Source organism: Euleptes europaea, chromosome 5 (genome assembly GCF_029931775.1).
Source record: "Euleptes europaea isolate rEulEur1 chromosome 5, rEulEur1.hap1, whole genome shotgun sequence".
Classification (NCBI taxonomy): Eukaryota; Metazoa; Chordata; class Lepidosauria; order Squamata; family Sphaerodactylidae; genus Euleptes; species Euleptes europaea.
The window spans coordinates 93,051,060-93,068,315 of NC_079316.1; the positions used below are offsets into that span (position 1 = coordinate 93,051,060).

Genomic DNA, 17,256 nt, shown 5'->3' on the forward strand with positions numbered 1-17,256 from the left:
GCCTTTCGACAGCTTTTCGAAGCTGGCGGAAATTTCCCTCCACGGACAAACGGGGGAGGGGGAAACTTCCCCACAGCCGTTGGCCACCAACCGCCTTCTCCCGCGCGCGCAAAACGGGGCGGGGCGGCCTCAGCGGCGCCTTCTCATAGGCTGGCGGGGGTCGCCGCGCCTGCGCTTTACTCCCTCCCCGCGGGGCGGGGCTTAGCTCCCGGCGTGAGGCGCTTTCTAGCTCCGCGATGGGCTGCGGGCGTCCTCGGCGCGGCGAGGGGGCTCGCAGGAGAAGGAGGCCCCGATGGACGACGCGATGCTGGAAGAGCTGATGGACAGGAGCTTCTTCGAGGACGCGACTCCCCGGGAGAGGTGCTCGCTTAGGGCGCAGCCGCAAGAGCGCGCGGTTTGAACGACTCCCGGGGCCGGCCTGGCTTTCCCGCTCACACTATGCCCCCCCCCCTTGTTCGGAGGTGCCCCCTGACTTATGTCCTGTGTGTGTAAAGCGCCGTCAAGTCGCAGCTGACTTACGGCGACCCCTTTTTGGGGTTTTCATGGCAAGAGACCAACAGAGGTGGTTTGCCAGTGCCTTCCTCTGCACAGCAACCCTGGTATTCCTTGGTGGTCCCCCATCTAAATACTAACCAGGGCTAACCCTGCTTAGCTTCCGAGATCTGACGAGATCAGGCCAGCCTGGGCCATCCAGGTCAGGACTTAAATCGTAGTTTCCCTTTTTTCTGTAGTCAGGCTTTCCCCCCACCCCCACCCCCGGCGAAAGAAATAACCTCAAATAGAGGGCGAACTTCCACATTGCAGAGATCTTGGAGGGTTCTCTGGATGGTGGGTGCCCAAGGTTGGGTGAAAGGAAAATATATAAAAGTCTATGTATAAATACGGAAAGTATATTTTATTAGAAGCGCTATGTGAAAGTTCAAATTATTTAGAAGCATTAAAATAGCACAATGGCATTTCCTGAGGTTTGATAACTATAACCACATACCAAACGCGTTTCGGCCTATGGGGTTTTCATCAGTGGTTAATTAAAACCCTTTGTAAACCTGCACACATTTCACAGAAATACATTAATGAATACAAATACAAACAGTTCAAACCCAACCAGGCATGTGTATATGTTGTAAATTCTATTCTCAATTATTCAAACATCTGGTATAATAGGTTCTTGTAATACTGGTTAGTATATGTGTGCAGGTATCGACCTAGTAAAGCAGTCAGGTTCTCTGAATGGACATGTTAAATTTTCCTGCGGGATTGGGGCGGGGACGTTTTCATTTACGGAATTCCTTTTATTAATTGATTGAGCACGCCGTTGGGAGGGGGGGATCTTGTACCGAAAGGGTAGTGTTTCACGAATATCTATATATACATATATCTGCAGCCAAGTGCAGTATTCTTGTGAGTGGCAAAAGCCATTTTTGCATGGTCAGTTTTGATGTTCGCTCAAAGCTCTTTTTAAAAATGCCTTTTCACAGTCCCGACGCAAAAGAAGTTCCACTCCCCCCACTCGCCTGCTCCTTTGTTCCTGCTTGCATAGGTATTAGCATATGCATAGCTAATGCGCCTCTGTTGTTTTGCATTGTCCCTTGAGGGGGGAATCTTTGCGGCAAACACCAAAGGTCGCTTTAAGTGGGCTCTTTTGTAATGCGAAGCAGATATGCGCCGGCTTCGCAGTCACTTCCGGAATGAAGGTTCATCGTGCAAAATTCAAAACAAAATCTGCGGGGCAATTCAGCCTGGAACGCGCTGCTAATTACCATGCAAAAATGGCTAAGCTGTTTGCTTCGCTGCAGGAAAGTGCAATGAGGTGGTGTCTGTGGCAAGGGGTAGGTAGGATTAACACCGGATCAGTTCTAGTCTAGAATTTACGTCTCTGGGGATCGGCATGTGCTCACCGCCATTCTGGCTGCCCTGGGCTGGGGACAGCGTAGTAGTGGAGGCAAAACCAAACCAGTTCCTGGATCATGTCTCTTCCAGAAATGACTGTGGTGGGCATTGCAGCCTCCGCCCTGACCTGGATGGCCCAGGCTAGCCTGATCTCGTCAGATCTCAGAAGCTAAGCAGGGTCGGCCCTGTTTAGTATTTGGATGGGAGACCACCAAGGAATACCAGAGTTGCTGTGCAGAGGAAGGCACTGGCAAACCACCTGTTAGTCTCTTGCCATGAAAACCCCAAAAGGGGTCACCATAAGTCGGCTGCAACTTGAAGGCACTTTACACACACATTGCAGCCTCCAGGAGTCACTGCATAATTAGCGCCCCCCCCCCCACATGCACCGCTTGTCTTAACAAAGCTGGAGTTGGTTCCCAGTTCCTTATTCAGTGCAGAAATGCATGACTAGTTATGATGAGGAACCAGAAATGGTGAAAGACAGGCATGTAAAACCCCTCCTTTCCTGCTTTGTGGTGGAATTACCTGTTTTCCTTGGCAGGAATGTTTTCTTCAAACTGCTTGTCAAGGTAATGTTGGGGTGGGAGGCAGCTACAAAAGAGGATTGGTGGGTGTGAAGAAGGGTTTGCTTAAAGTTTTCCTTTCCTTGCAGATACCTTCCAGGTCTGCTTCCCCAATCTGTCTTGCTTCTGTTCTCTGTGCTGTAGGTAAAAAAGGAGCTCAACGTGGCTGATGGGGTGTGTTGATTGGCTGGGAAGAATGACGATTCCCTTTCAGCTACCAGTTCCCTTGTATAAATGCCTCCCCCTGCTCTGTGTTGTTACAAGGCAACTATGTCTTGTCCCATCCATTTACTCTGCTGATCAGTGCTTGTAAAAGTAATGACTAATAATGGTTTCTTGTGGTTGTGGATTTAGAGGCATTCTCAGTGCTGAAGTAGCATCCACACAGCAGATTTTCTACACTTTCCTTGCCTTAGCCCCTCACAGCCAGCATTTCACCTCCCCCATAGCTTTACTTTTTAAAGAAAATTGGGAATTGTTAGATCACTGAAGTGTTACAACGATCTACTTCCATGATCTACTAGTTCCCAGCGTTCATTTTTTAAAAGTACGTCTCTAGCCCTTTTTATTGCAGAGCTTGTTCTTTTCCTGTATAATTCCATAATGAAAAAGGCTAGATACTTAATGAAGTGTGAGAACTAGATTGTGGCAATGGATTAATAGGATGCTACAGTGGCGCAGAGTGTTAAGCTGCAGTACTGCAGTCAAAAGCTCTGCTCACAACCTGAGTTCGATCCCGACGGAAGTCGGTTTCAGGTAGCCGCCTCAAGGTTGACTCAGCCTTCCATTCTTCCGAGGTCAGTGAAATGAGTACCCAGCTTGTGGGGGGTAAAGGGAAGATGACTGGGGAAGGCACTGGCAAACCACCCCGCAAACAAAGTCTGCCTTGGAAACGTCAGGATGTGTCATCACCCCATGGGTCAGGAATGATCCGGTGCTTGCACAGGGGACCTTTACAGTGATCTAGCAATTCCTGTTGCTATGCTTTTTTCCTATTTGTTTAAGGGTAGAAAAGCCTCCTGGTGGGGAGGATGGGGCTGAGGCAAGGAAAATGGCATCAATACAGGTGGGACCTGCAAAAACACCTAATACTGTCCCTTCTGAAATGTACCAGTGTGTGTTGATTTATTTATTTAGCTTGTTTATAGCCCTCCTTTCTCACTGACCCTTGATTACTGTGTAAAATAAAATGTTAAATACTTAATACTTTAGCAAGGTTTGTATGTTAGATAAAAGCAGACATACAAGTTGTGCGAGTTACTTATACTGACATCTGTGAGCCTTCCTGTTATGGAATGAATATGACTGCCCATGGTCTCTGTATGTATTACTATGTAACTCTGATTTTTAGGTTTCCGAAGAGAATAGTTGGCTTCTCCGATACGGTACTCTGCAAGGGTTTGAACAACAGATACGTTGTTTTACAAGTACAGGAAAATGGGGAACTTGAGAAACGGCTGACAATTGCAGCTTCCACTCCGTTTGATGATTCAGAGACAGAGCTGTGTATCCTAAGAGATGACTGGTAATTATTATGTAAACATATACATTTCTTTGATGGTATGTACTTGTTACATAGTTCTTAATTGTTTAAAAAGCTAGCTTGTAGAACAGGTGCTCCAAAAATATTTTGACTTCCTAATTTTCCCCAAGATATTTTAAGGGATCAGAGGATCTTAGGCATAGAAGCCATTAAGTGGAAATAGTTTTAAAAGGGGTTTCAAACTCATTTGTTAGAGCTGGATATGACATAAATGTCACTTGGCTGGGTGTAATGCCAGATACTAGAGATACAAACTTTACGAAAGACACAGGCAAAGTCAATTAATGATATTGTTTTTTACTTAAAACACAAACAAGCTTACAACAATAACATTTTTACAGTATTTTCTTTAACAGGTTTGTATTTTAAGTAAAAAAATAAAGTAAAAATGATATCATTAATTGACTTAGCATGTGTCTTCTCTAAAGTTTGTATCTCTAGTCCCTGGATTTAGTTTTTTGTTTTGTTTTGTTTTAATTTTAAACTGGCCCAGCCCGATCTGGACTGGGGGTGGTGAGCCCACAGCAGATCACCAGCCCAGATCTGAACTAGGGGAGGGGTGGCTGCCTTGACTGGTGAGCCTGCAGCCCTCCCCTAGTCCAGAAAGACAGGAGAAAGGGAGAGAGAAGAGAAAGAGAGACAGAAAGAGTAAAACAGATAGGAGACAAAGAGGGAGGGGGAGAAAGAGAAAGTGAGGGGAGAGAAAGACAAAGAGGTACGGGGGACTGCTTTCTGGGCTCATGGGGCCCAAGCAGCCCCGGGAAGCCTGGAGGGGGAAGGGGGGCTGGCTGCCTTGGCTCCGCAGGCCGGAGAAAAGCCCTCTGTGGGCCGCATGTTTGACACCCCTGGTTTAATAGGTAAACTATTGAAAAGTGTGGAAGAGGACAGGCAATTACATGCCAGCCATTGTTTCGCTCCACAGAGTTTTTGCTTAATTCATAGCAAAAAAAATAGTCTGGAGTGTATGCAGACTGAAACTTTTTATGACTTAACCAGGTTTAAGAAGCAATGTTTAGGGAGCTGCTTCCTTGGTCAGAGATCCACAAGACCCACTTTTCACCCTTTCAACTCAGTTGATCTCAATAGGGTTTCCAGTTTTCTGCTGTTTCCACTGACTTCCTATAGATGTAGTTAATGAGGAGGAGAGAAAATAGGTTGCGGTGGCCCCGGGAAAAGTTAGTATAGTTTTCCTTGGAGGATTTGCCCGCCTGTTTTTCCTTACCCATAAGTTGTGGTTGACTATATGCAAGTTTGTACTGACAGTACAGAGAGATTTTAGTATCCACTTAATGTTTTTGTACATTTGTGTGTGTATAGGACATCTGTTCCAGTACAGCCTGGAGATATTGTTCACTTGGAAGGAGAGTGTAACTCTGGAATCTGGATAATAGATGCTGATGCAGGATACGTAATTCTCTATCCAGACATACTGCTTTCTGGCACTACTGTATCAAATAGCATTCGGTGTATGAGAAAAGCTATACTGAGTGAAAAGTTCAGGGTCAGTGAAAACTGTTTAAATTTAAAACTATAGCAATTTATATTTAAAACTGTATAACAATTTAAAACTAGTTTATAAATGTCTAGAACATCAGAAGGTATTATTAGTAAATAAATGGCATTACTTTTGTCTTCAGTATCGTTTACTCAAAAGGAAGGCAATTCTGAATTTAAGATGACCCCCCCACACACACACGCAGACCAATTTTTTTCACTGGACATAACTGTAACTTATATGCAAATGTAAGATGACCCCCCTCTTCTTTTTTTGATGGCATACCTGGAAAAAAACTAGTCTTGCATTGGTGTAAATACTGGGGGTTGTAAGCCCATGGAGCTTGTCTTTGTATGATACAGTCCTTAGTTTTATGGAGCATCATGCATAATATAAACTTTTGCTGACACAGACAGCAATACAGGCCTTGGTGCGCTCTTGCCTCGAGCATTATAACCAATAAGCAGATCAGCCAAAAACCGCTTGTTGCCTCTGTCTGGCAAGTTGGCTGAGAGGCTTTGGCTTGGTTTACGTGTAACAGCTGGACTGTGATTTGACCAGTCTTGCCACAGGCTCTGGCTTGCATGTTCTCTGGCTCTGCTGTGATGAGATTGCTTCCTTGATTCTTTCTTTTCTACCCTTCTTATCCTTGAGGGATAGAAAGGAAACTGTCCCTATGGAGCATATCCATTCTAAAAAAAAATTGTTCAGTGCTATGGAAGCTGAGGTTTTCAACCTTTTATACTTTTCTTTTTATGGATTTTTTTATGGATTTTTACTGATGGGGAATAATTTGCACGTTCATCTAGAAATGAAATTGAGGTTAATTGCTACAAAGATTACTATTTTGTAGGAATATAGCTGTACTTTAAAAGGGATTAAAGAATATATCGTTCATGTAACTGTGTCTGTCTTGCAGAGGTGTGAGTCTACTTCACGTCAAATGCTAATAGGTACAATCCTACACGAAATCTTTCAGAAAGCAGGAACAAATTTCACCCAGGAGAAGCTGCAAGAAATTGCAACCTTAGTTATTCATGGACCAAAATATCTAAAAGAGATGTGAGTGTTTCAGCAGGTTAAAAGAAGAGGTAGAATATGTGTAGTTCTTCCAATGCTTAGCACAGGGCCAGTTCGCACATGTGAACATGAGGTTGGTGGGTGGTTAGGATTCTCATTTGGACAAAATTGTATTGTGTTAATTTGCCCTAATTGATTCAAAGTATATTAGTGCATATCTATGTTTTCAGCAGAGCAATTTGCTTATCTGCCCTTTATAATTGTCTATGCTACACTATAGTGGTAAAGAATAATTATATATATATTTTCCCCCCATATCTTGGAAATATCTACACATTTGTAGACATCTAGGAAACTACACATTTTTCCATTTGAGGGACAGAGTATGAATTCACGTATTTTAAAGATCTCTCCTGTTTGTTTTCTCTTTTTTGTACTGCTGTGTAAACTTACCCTGATTGGTTCAGAGTATGGAAATATTTTTACATCATTTATCATTGCTTTCTTTCTCTGGTTTAGGTACCAGTTAAATATGAAACAAAGTGATATCATTCAAGAGATAGAGGAATACTTTCCCTCGTTTATTAAATGGGCAGAAGACTTCATGTACAAGCACCACCAGCCTAACCGATGTAACATGCAACTCAAACTGTAAGAGCGGGTTAAGGAAAGGGGTATTTAGAAAGTTTGAACTTGCCGGTCCTACAGGAGATCTTTAATTGCATCAGAATTATAGAACTGTAGGACTGGATAGAACTGTAGGAGTGGAAAGGACATGCCTGGTTTCAGATTCCATTCTTAACATGGACTGTTGGGGTGATTAAGAGCAGGTGACAAAGAAGAATTCACATTTTCTGTGTGTTTGGATTTTTAAATTGGTTTCCCTTTCAAAACTGATTCCATACTACTGGTAATTATGTCCAACTATGGTATTTTAAGGAGCCAACGTGGTGTAGTGGTTAAGAGTGGTGGACTCTAATCTGGAGAACTGGGTTCGATTCCCCACTCCTCCACATGAAGCCTGCTCGGTGACCTTGGGCCAGTCAGCTCTCTTAAAACTCAGCCCATGTGGAGGCAAGCAATGGCAAATCACCTCCAAACGTCATGAAAACCCTATTTGACAGCACACACAGACGGTATTTTAACATTAATATTATGAAAACATTTTAAAATTCTCTAAGCTTGGCTTAAAATGCCCCCCATGTGTGCCCTGCCCTTTCCATGTCTTTTGAGGGGGCAAGCAAATTGGGACATAGGGCTTAATACTTAACTAGTATTCTCATTCCCCCCCACCCTTGGCCTGATGCTGTGAATAGCAACTAGCTGTGGAGCAACATAGAACATCCGTAAGTGCGCCTGCAGTCCCTTAGTTTTCTCTCCTCTGTAGAAGAAACACTCCCAGTTGCTGTCACGTATTGGCTGACATTTATCACAAACTTTGTATTTTTGTACTTTGGTTGGCTTCTGTAGCATATTCTGTAACCACTGGAATCTGTTGTTAAAACGATAACCCTTAAATTTGACTGAAGTATTCCATATATATACACACACACACACACACACACACAAATACATACACACAACCAGGGAAGGGGCCAATAAGAGTTTACTGGGGATGTGCCAGACGAAACAAAGAGTCTTCACCCTCTGGTGGTAGACAGCAAAAGAGGGGGACAGACAGATCTCCCTGGGGAGGGAGTTCCAAAGTTTTGGCGCCACAGCCGAGAAAGCCCTTTCTTTAATTGCCAACCGTCTAGCCTTATATTGGCCTTTAAAGATCAATGCCAGCAGCTTAAATTGGGCCCAGAAGCAAACTGGGAGCCAGTGTAAATGGAACAAGACTGGAGTGATGTAGTCCCTATGACCCATTCCAGTCAACATTCTGGCCGCAGCAATCTATATCAGCTGCAGCTTCTGGACAGTCTTCAAGGGCAGCCCTGTGTAGAGTGCATTGCAGTGATGTTATCTAGACGTTACCAGGGCATGCACCACAGTGGCAAGATCTTTCCCACCCAGGAAGGGCCACAGCTGGCTCACCACTGGAGCTGGTGAAAGGCGCCCCGGCCACTGCTGTCACCTGTTTATCCAGTAGGAGGCTCAGATTCAGGAGCACCTCCAAGCTGCAAACCTGCTCCTTTAGGGGGAGTGCAACCCCATCCAGAACAGAACATATCCCAATTTTGGGGTCAAACTTTCCCACCACCAGTAGAATTTCTGTTTTGTCGAGATTATGTTTTCAGTTTGTTTGTCCTCATCCATTCAAAACTGACTTCAGGCCCAAATAACAAGAATTGAGTTTCCATTATTAAAAATAATTTTCTTCATGATAAAATATCAAGGACTATGTAAGGTGATGGCATATCAGATATCCTTTCAGTCTTGTGGTTCCATGGTCCTTAAACAGAACTAAATTTAAATAGCTGGATGGATTTTGCTCCTTTGTCAGGTAATTATTTACTTCCTCCGTTTCTGCCAAAGGACCCAACAGGGTTTGGAGAAGACAGATAACTCTTTCATGTTGTTAATGGTAATGAATAGTTTGGAGGGGCGGAGATAATGGCAGTTGGTCTGAAGTGAACTATTTAAAGGGGGTTTTGCACTCTGACTTTCCTCTGGGCCAAAGGAATTAGAGAAAATCAGCAAAAAGAAATGTTCTGTTTTCTGTGATAAACTTAATTCAATACAATACAATACAATATTTGTTTTCTGATAGGCCAAGAGATAACAAAGAAGACCGTGTTTGCAGTGTCAGAGTTACAGAAATCCTGGATGTTGAAGAGAACATTTGGTGTCCCAGGTTTGGTTTAAAGGGCAAGATTGATGTTACGGCTGGTGTAACCATTCATCGCAGGTCTAGAACTGAATCCAGGATAATGCCACTGGAGCTTAAAAGTGGCAAAGAATCCAACTCCATAGAGCACAGAAGTCAGGTACAAAGGAGTAGTAATCCCACTTTAATCAACATTGCTTTAAATGGCAATGTCAAGATACAAACAGAAGGGCGTTTGTGCAGCTTGTTGCATTAAAGTGTCTTTTCGTTCATTAAACTGAGAATTGACCTGTGAGGTTGACATGAATTCTGGTCTCAAATTTCTTTCTCATTAGGGAGCGGTCAGCTTCTAAATGGCTGATTTGATCTTTAGAACACACTGGACTGAGACCCAGATTGAACAATTCTGTAGCAGTCCTTCCTGGCAGTGTTTCTTCTGTATTGATGGCACCTGTTCCGGTTGGTTAAAAAGAGCCATTCTTGCCCGTCTCCTATTTATGAAGCATTTTACAGAGGAAATCGCTTGCACCTGCAGTGACATGGATTGGATGCCATGTTGGTTTCAGGATCTGTACTAGAAGTCCCTCTTGGTCTCTTCTCATTACCGCTGGTTGGATGAGCTCTCTTAGATTCACCATATAGTGTTGACGGTGCTTGCGAGAGGCCCTTTTCATGCCTTTTCTACTTGGTCCTTGCCATGGAAGACTGACCGGCCTAACCAGAATAGCAATCAGTGCAAGCTCGCATGACCCCTCGAAGGAGGTAGTCATGCGGTCTCTACTTAGGAAGCCATCTTTAGATTACACTTATGCCAGTAATGATAGTCCAGGTAAGGGGGGAAAGGGAGGGCATGATATGAGAAATCAACAACAGCTGAGGCTTAAGGTCATGTGCGTGTAGTGTTGTTTGAAGTGGTTTTCGCTGAATGTGACTAGTCTTCCTTGCCATGGGTGGCTAAACCCATTCAGTGGAAAGTCCCTTGTTTGATACAACGTGCCTTGATCTCATTATACAGTGGGAGTAGGGTTTGTTTCCACAACTCTGACATTTGCATTAGTTTTCATAGTTCAGTCTTTGTATGCTTATTTCAGAGCCAGCGTGGTGTAGTGGTTAAAAGCGACAGACTCTAATCTGGTGAACCAGGTTTGATTCCCCACTCCTACACATGAAGCCAGCTGGGTGACCTTGGGTTAGTCACAGTTCTCTTAGAGTTCTCTCAACCTCACCTATTTATTTATTTGTTCAATTTATAACCTGCCCTCCCTGGCCAAGACCAGGCTCAGGGTGTTGTAGGGAGAGGAAGGGAAGGAGGTTGTACGCCAGTTTGATTTTCCTTGAAAGGCAGAGAAAGTCAACATATAAAAACCAACTTTTACTTCTTGTCCACTGAAGTAAAATGGTATAGCTTTATTAAGTTTGCTGCTGCACTTAAGCTTCCATTTTAATAGCCTTAAGTACCCTTTAATTGTTTTAAATGCCTTTTTTTCAGGTAGTTTTGTACTCGCTTTTATGCCAGGGAAGGAGAACGGATCCTGAAGCTGGACTCCTCCTTTATCTTAAAACTGGTAATATGTTTCCTGTACCTGGAAATCGTATGGATAGAAGAGGTAATTGTGTTTGGAAAAAATTCTTGGCTGTTTATATATATATTTTTAAAGTAATGTTAATAGATTCCTTCATTGGTTGCTGTGGTTCCTTAAGGAGCCCTAGTGGATGTTGCTAAGCAAGATAAGTTGGACTGAAGTAAATACTTATCTTTGAAGTAAATACATATTTTTGTGTTTGGGAAGATGCATGTAGCGATGTAACCAGTCAAAAGGCAGAGTTAGGGTGTGTTGGAAAGTTTCCCAAATACTTTCATGTATTTTATGCTGCTAGGAAAGGGAGGCAACATAGTATAGCCTGATCTCGGTATCTAAGCAGTGTCTTTACTTGTATGATAGACCACCAAGGAAGACTGTGCAGAGGACATCAGTGGCAAACCACCACTGCTTCTCACTTGCCTTGAAAGCCCCTTCTTGGGGTTGCCATAAGTTGGTTGCAACCTGATGACACTTAATGTGCATAAGGAAGGGTGCATTTGTTTTGACCGATCAGTGTGCCTGGACAAGTTAAATAACCAGCATTTTTTCTGTACTTTTATTTGTGACTGGAAGCTTGAAAGCATTTAGACGTGACCTTTTTTATTTTCCTTCTCTGCAGAACTTATTAAACTGAGAAACCAGTTAGCCTTCTATTTGCTTCACACCACATGTACATCTGACGTGGGAAAGCAGCAGACCCAGCTTGCATCTTTGCCTCCAATGATTATCGACAGCCAGGCATGTAGTTTCTGTTCCCAGAAACAGAATTGTGCTCTCTATAGCAGGTAAATCCCTTTAAAAGAACTTTGGGTTATAAATGGCTTGTTGCTATCTCATTCCAATTGAAAACAGCTGATACATAAAGGCCAGTCTCTACACCCCTGTTTCTGTACAGAAATAAATGTACCAAACAGGATTGTAGTTTGCAAAATAATTAATACTTTCCATACATGTCCAAGACCATGTATGGAATGTAGGATTCTCAGTTTTGGTGCCAAAAGGGATGCACACCAATGTTTGAACAGTTTTGTTCCATCTTGTCTTCAGGGTCCAGTGTAATAATACCTGCTTGTATTGTGCTATGTTATACTTGTCCTAATTTCCCAACCATCAGCTGTGCCAAGCAAGAATGTAGATGCTGTCGACCTAAATATGGTTGTGACTAACCCACTTGACAAAATACAGGATGAACAATAGAAAGGAATTTTAATTGCAGACGTTTTCTACCAAGTAGGAAGAATGAGCCTTCCGAGGGGTTTAGCTGAGTTAGGGTAGACTTCTTCAAGTCACAGCAATATGAAATTTCTTCATTTCTGTAGACAGGAAAGACCTTTCCCCTCCGGCAATGTATTATGATAACTGCAATTCTAGGTGTCTTTTCAGGAGGATTCATGCTAGGTTTTATTTCAGGGCTGTAGAGCAGCAGTTAAGTGATGTAATTCCTCTTGATATGGTGGCTGCTATTGAGAAGGAGACCCAGCATCTTAAGCCCTTACACTTGGAGTACTTCTGCCTCTGGTACCTGATGCTAACTTTGGAGAGTCAATGCAAGGAGGAAAAGAAGGGGCGGAGAAACATATGGATAATGACTGCTGCAGAAAGGTACATTAAAGCATTATTGACCTTGGTTTTATAGTGCCCCTTACAAACTTCGCTTATGATAAGAGTTCTTCCATCCTTTCTGAGTCTTGCTCACCAAGAGTAAAGGTTAGAACTATGCATATAAAAAATCTTGTAGTTTTGCAAATGATTCAGCCATACAGTCATAAGGGGGAGGGGGCAAACTCAGTCAGACTGTGGGCACTCTTAAATTTTTGAGAAGAGGCAGCGGGCACCACCTCAGAATGGCTGTGGGCTGGAGCCAGTCACAAAATGCCAGGAGGTTCCAAACCAAGCACCATCCTATGATTGAGGCACCTTTTTCCAAATAGGTAGTCTCTGCAACACAAAGTCAATACCTCTCTTGGACTCTTCTGAAGCAGCTCCTGCTCCACTGAGGCAGTGGAAAGGCAGTGGTGACTCTTTGCTTTGGGGGAAGAGGGAAGTGGGGACCAGGAAACAAAGGGGTGGGTTCTGTGGTGCCAGCAGCTGCCATGCTGGAGATCATTGTCATAAGAGATAACAGCCATGTTATACAAGTTGCTTAAGACTGTTTTGTTTTAACTGTTTGTAGAGAGAAACAGGGGGATTGCATTGGAAATATGAGCAGAATTGAGGGTGTACAGGAGGTATCCGACGGACAGTATCTACACTGGTTCCAGCGTAAAAATCCCATGCCTGTGACAACCCTGATGGTAGGAGACAGGATTGTTGTGAGTGGTGAAGATAGCACTTTACTTGGCTTGTCTACTGGCTACGTTCAAGAGATCAACAGAACCAGAATCTCCTGTTTATTGGATAGGTAATACAATTGTTCACAGCTGGACTTACCATGGTAATTTGTGTAATAAAAGTTCTCCTTAGGTTAGAGATCCTTCACAGTCAACAGAAAACTCATAAATTAATCCTCCCATATTCAGATCTGATGCTGATACTAATAATCATAATAATTCTGCTTCACACTTTGCAGAGTAAGTAGCAATAAGTTAAAAGCACATTCCTGATGTAAGGAGTTTACAGCCTACATTTAGAATTGGTGTATGTGGCCAGGGGGAAGCTAACTGTAAGAAAGAAGCAGATAGGGAGAGTTATGTGTTAAGGTAACCTTTTATGTTTATGGTGATACCTTCAGACCTTTTACGGTTTAGGGTTTTTTTCTGGCCTGCCTTATTGAATTTGTTGATCTACTTTTGTTGGCTTCCACTGAGGTGGGAAAGGACTGTTTCATGCCTCTTCGGAGCTTAGTACTTTGGGCGATTCTTCAAAACTTATGTTTTTACATAAATGTGTTTATGCACATTTCCAATGTGTATGAATCAGCTATATAAGCCAGGAGCTGGGATGTGCAGTATCTCTCTGCTGTCTGTCTACAGATGTGGAAAACATGCACTGCTGCTTTTAAGAGCTTGTCAGAAGTAGAGACTTTGTGTCTGCATTTGTGTCTTAATGCTGATGTGGATCCTGGAATCTAATTGGCTGTTTCCTCTCTAATATATTCCAGAAACTTGTCAAATCTTGCCAAGGACATTATATTTAGGTTAGACCATGAAGAGGGAGCATTTGGCGCAGATGCCCCCTTAGCAAACCTTTCTAAATTGATGGAAAATTCTCCTGTCAGGTTTGTTGCGTTAATTTTATTTCCATATTTTGTTTCACATCTAGAGGTTTGTTCTTAATTTTGATGTTATTCTTTCCTCTTTGTCAACCCTCTCCATTCTTTAGTGAAAAGCTTCGTAATTTGATAATAGAATTTCACAAACCGCAGTTCATCCAGCACTTGAGCGCCGTCCTTCCTTTTGAAGCAAAGGAGACAGTAGCAAACATTCTGAAAGGTACAGCATTTTGAAACAGTTTCTGGTATAGTTTTAAGTCTGATGTTCCATTCAGGAAATTTCCAAAGAAGAAATCCACATCAATCGATAAATGTTCTGTTGCTGTTTAAAGGTTCAGGTGACTTGAAATCTTGTGACTTGAAATAGGGTTCATGTTCCTTATGGCTTCCACCAATAGGCCCACTGAAACATAAAATATTAATGTTGACAGTCTGTTTTGCAAGCTATACGAACGCTTGTTTTGCTGGGGAGAACAGAATGGGAAGCATTGTTAATGAGTAATGGCCATGGCTTAGCAGTAAAGCTTATAACTTCGAAAAGGTCCCGGGTTCAATCTCAAGCATCTTCATATTTGATGGCAGGTGTTAGAAGAGACCTTTCTTTGTGTGAGGCCCTGGGGGGACTGCTGCCTGCCCGAGTAGACAACTATGGTCTGACTTGGTATATCGCAGTTTCATATGTTTTTACACCCTATTGCATCCTTGAGGCTGAGGACACATAAGAGGTTTTCACTTGATTCTCACAACAACCTGATTAAGAAGGTTAATGTTAAAATAAAAAGAGCTGAGGCTGAACAGAATTTGACAATGACTGAACTAGGGTTACAAGCCAGATACACATTCAACTGTCCTCTCAGTGGATCTTATGCAGGTGTGTGCCTGCACTTTCCAGGTGTAAGGAGAAAAATTTCCCATTTAACACAGAAGGATCTTTAAGCCAAAGGACTATAGAGTTAATTGACATTCTGAGGCTTCCAGGTGGAACAGATACCTTTAATTTCATGTACTAGCAAACAAATGCATGCCTGAGAGCCCTTCTTAGCTACTCATAGTAACCTTTCTCCCTTAGAAGCTCCTTGATCCATTGATCTTGAGCAGCATAGTTTTAAATCTAATGTTTGAGGGATAGAAGGACTGAGATAAATTTTGCCGCTGCCAGTGTAGCCTTGGGATCCCTATCACTTAATAAAAAAGGCATTATATCAGACACAGAAGCATTGGATTTATGTATCAAAAGAGGAGAGAGATATCATGATCTAAGGTCCTCATAGAAATGACATTCCAGGAGCACATGAGTCTATGGAGCTAATGAGTCTATGAAGCCAGAAGAGCACGGACAAGTCTGAGTATGGTAAATTCAAAATTCTGCCTTGCATAACCATAGAAGGGTTATCGTTAAATCTAGCTAGAAAGAAGGCTGTAGAGAGAGATGAGGAATTGTCAAGAAGTAGGTATAGGCAGGCAAACCACACGGTGGTGGTATTTTAAAGCAAGATTTTAAAGCAACCTTGAAAATCACCACACAAAAATAAATACGGTTCACTAGCTAGCTTCATTGTACGTACCTACGCTAGACATTTGTGGTATATTGACTGCTGAAAAGAAAACTGAGAGGTTCTTCCTCTGTTGCTTTTCTACACCTGCTGGTGTTTAGGCTGCAGTCTTGTGCGTGCACATTTAGGAGAGTGCCACTGGTGTGCAGAGGTTACAGGGATAGACTAGGACCCGGGAAACCCAAGTTCAAATCCCCTGTCAACCATGAAGTTGACTAGATGACCTTGGACCGGGGCCACTCTCTGTTTGTTGTGAGGATAAAATGGAGGTGAGGAGAATGACATGTGCTGTCCTGAGCTCCTCAGAGGACAGGTGGGATAAAAATTATCTACAGCTCAGTAGAAATGATTTGTGCATCAACATGTGCTCAGGATTGGATTGTGGGAGGCATGTTATGGCCGTGAGTGTGTGTAAAGTGCCGTCAAGTCGCAGCCGACTTATGGCGACCCCTTTTGGGGTTTTCATGGCAAGAGACTAACAGAGGTGGTTTGCCAGTGCCTTCCTCTGCACAGCAACCCTGGTATTCCTTGGTGGTCTCCCATCCAAATACTAACCAGGGCTGACCCTGCTTAGCTTCTGACGAGATCAGGTTATGGCCATACATAGCAACAAAATTAACTCAGGTTTTGTGTTTAAAATGTTTCGATGTCATGGGATAGAAATGTATTTTTTCCTCTTAAATAACTTTTAATATGAAGAAGGAATTTATGGTTTAACAGTGCAATACTATGCAGAGTTACTCCAGTCTAAGCCCATTGAAACGAAAGAGTAACTCTTTGGGGATTGCACTGTAAGCTTCATACGGTGTTAGTGAAGTTTCTTTGCTTTGTAAATCAAAGGTCTGAATAAACCTCAGAAACAAGCAATGAAACAAGTCCTGCTTTCAAAGGATTACACGCTCATAGTTGGGATGCCTGGAACTGGGAAGACCACTACCATATGTGCTCTGGTAAGGCCATAAATAATAGTGTGTTGAAGTTAAACAACATGTGTTTTGTTTGGTGTGTGTGAGATTGTTTGGAGAGGCCATTCTAATATCTAACAACTGTTTAGCAGTGTGGTAAATTCTGATATGTAGCATAAAAATGTCATTTTAAAAGACTAGATTCAAAGCCCCTAAAGAGAACTAAATCAAAAAAACTAATTTAGGCAGGTTTAATACCTTTTAAAATTAAGGTTTCAAAAATGAAAGTTTTCTAGTAAAGGAATATCACATGAGCGGCAGAGGCTAATCTGGTGAACTGGGTTTGTTTCCCCACTCATACACATGAAGCCAGCTGGGTGACCTTGAGCTAGTCACAGCTCTCTTAGAGCTCTTTCAGCCCAACCTACCTCAGAGGGTGTCTGTTCTAGGGATGGGGAGGCAAGGTGATTGTAAGCCGGTTTGATTCTTCCTTAAATGGTAGAGAAAGTTGGCATGTAAAATCCAACTCTTCTTCTTGTAATATAGGTTTGAATTTTGAGGGGGAGGGTTCTAAAGGGTTTATTTTATTATCCTGCCCTTTCAGCTCAAATCTGTTTTTGTTTTAAATCACAAATGACAAAATTAAAGGCTCCTTGAGGAGGGGTACTGGATTCGGACACAGTGGAGGGGTACCTGGTGTCTGTCCTACCCACCCTCTGA

At 42.7% G+C, this 17,256-nt stretch overlaps 1 protein-coding gene across 1 annotated transcript in view; it reads left to right on the top strand.

The window, feature by feature from the left end:
* Positions 1–292: 292 nt before the first annotated feature.
* Positions 293–17,256, top strand: part of DNA2 (DNA replication helicase/nuclease 2) — a 39,896-nt gene continuing 22,932 nt past the window's right edge. The window contains exons 1-13 of the mRNA XM_056850518.1: positions 293–360; positions 3,808–3,981; positions 5,317–5,500; positions 6,414–6,556; positions 7,034–7,165; positions 9,228–9,444; positions 10,774–10,891; positions 11,487–11,652; positions 12,278–12,469; positions 13,041–13,268; positions 13,968–14,084; positions 14,189–14,298; positions 16,472–16,581. Coding sequence (XP_056706496.1) covers positions 293–360; positions 3,808–3,981; positions 5,317–5,500; positions 6,414–6,556; positions 7,034–7,165; positions 9,228–9,444; positions 10,774–10,891; positions 11,487–11,652; positions 12,278–12,469; positions 13,041–13,268; positions 13,968–14,084; positions 14,189–14,298; positions 16,472–16,581 — 1,959 coding nt within the window. The remainder of the gene's footprint in view (positions 361–3,807; positions 3,982–5,316; positions 5,501–6,413; positions 6,557–7,033; positions 7,166–9,227; positions 9,445–10,773; positions 10,892–11,486; positions 11,653–12,277; positions 12,470–13,040; positions 13,269–13,967; positions 14,085–14,188; positions 14,299–16,471; positions 16,582–17,256) is intronic.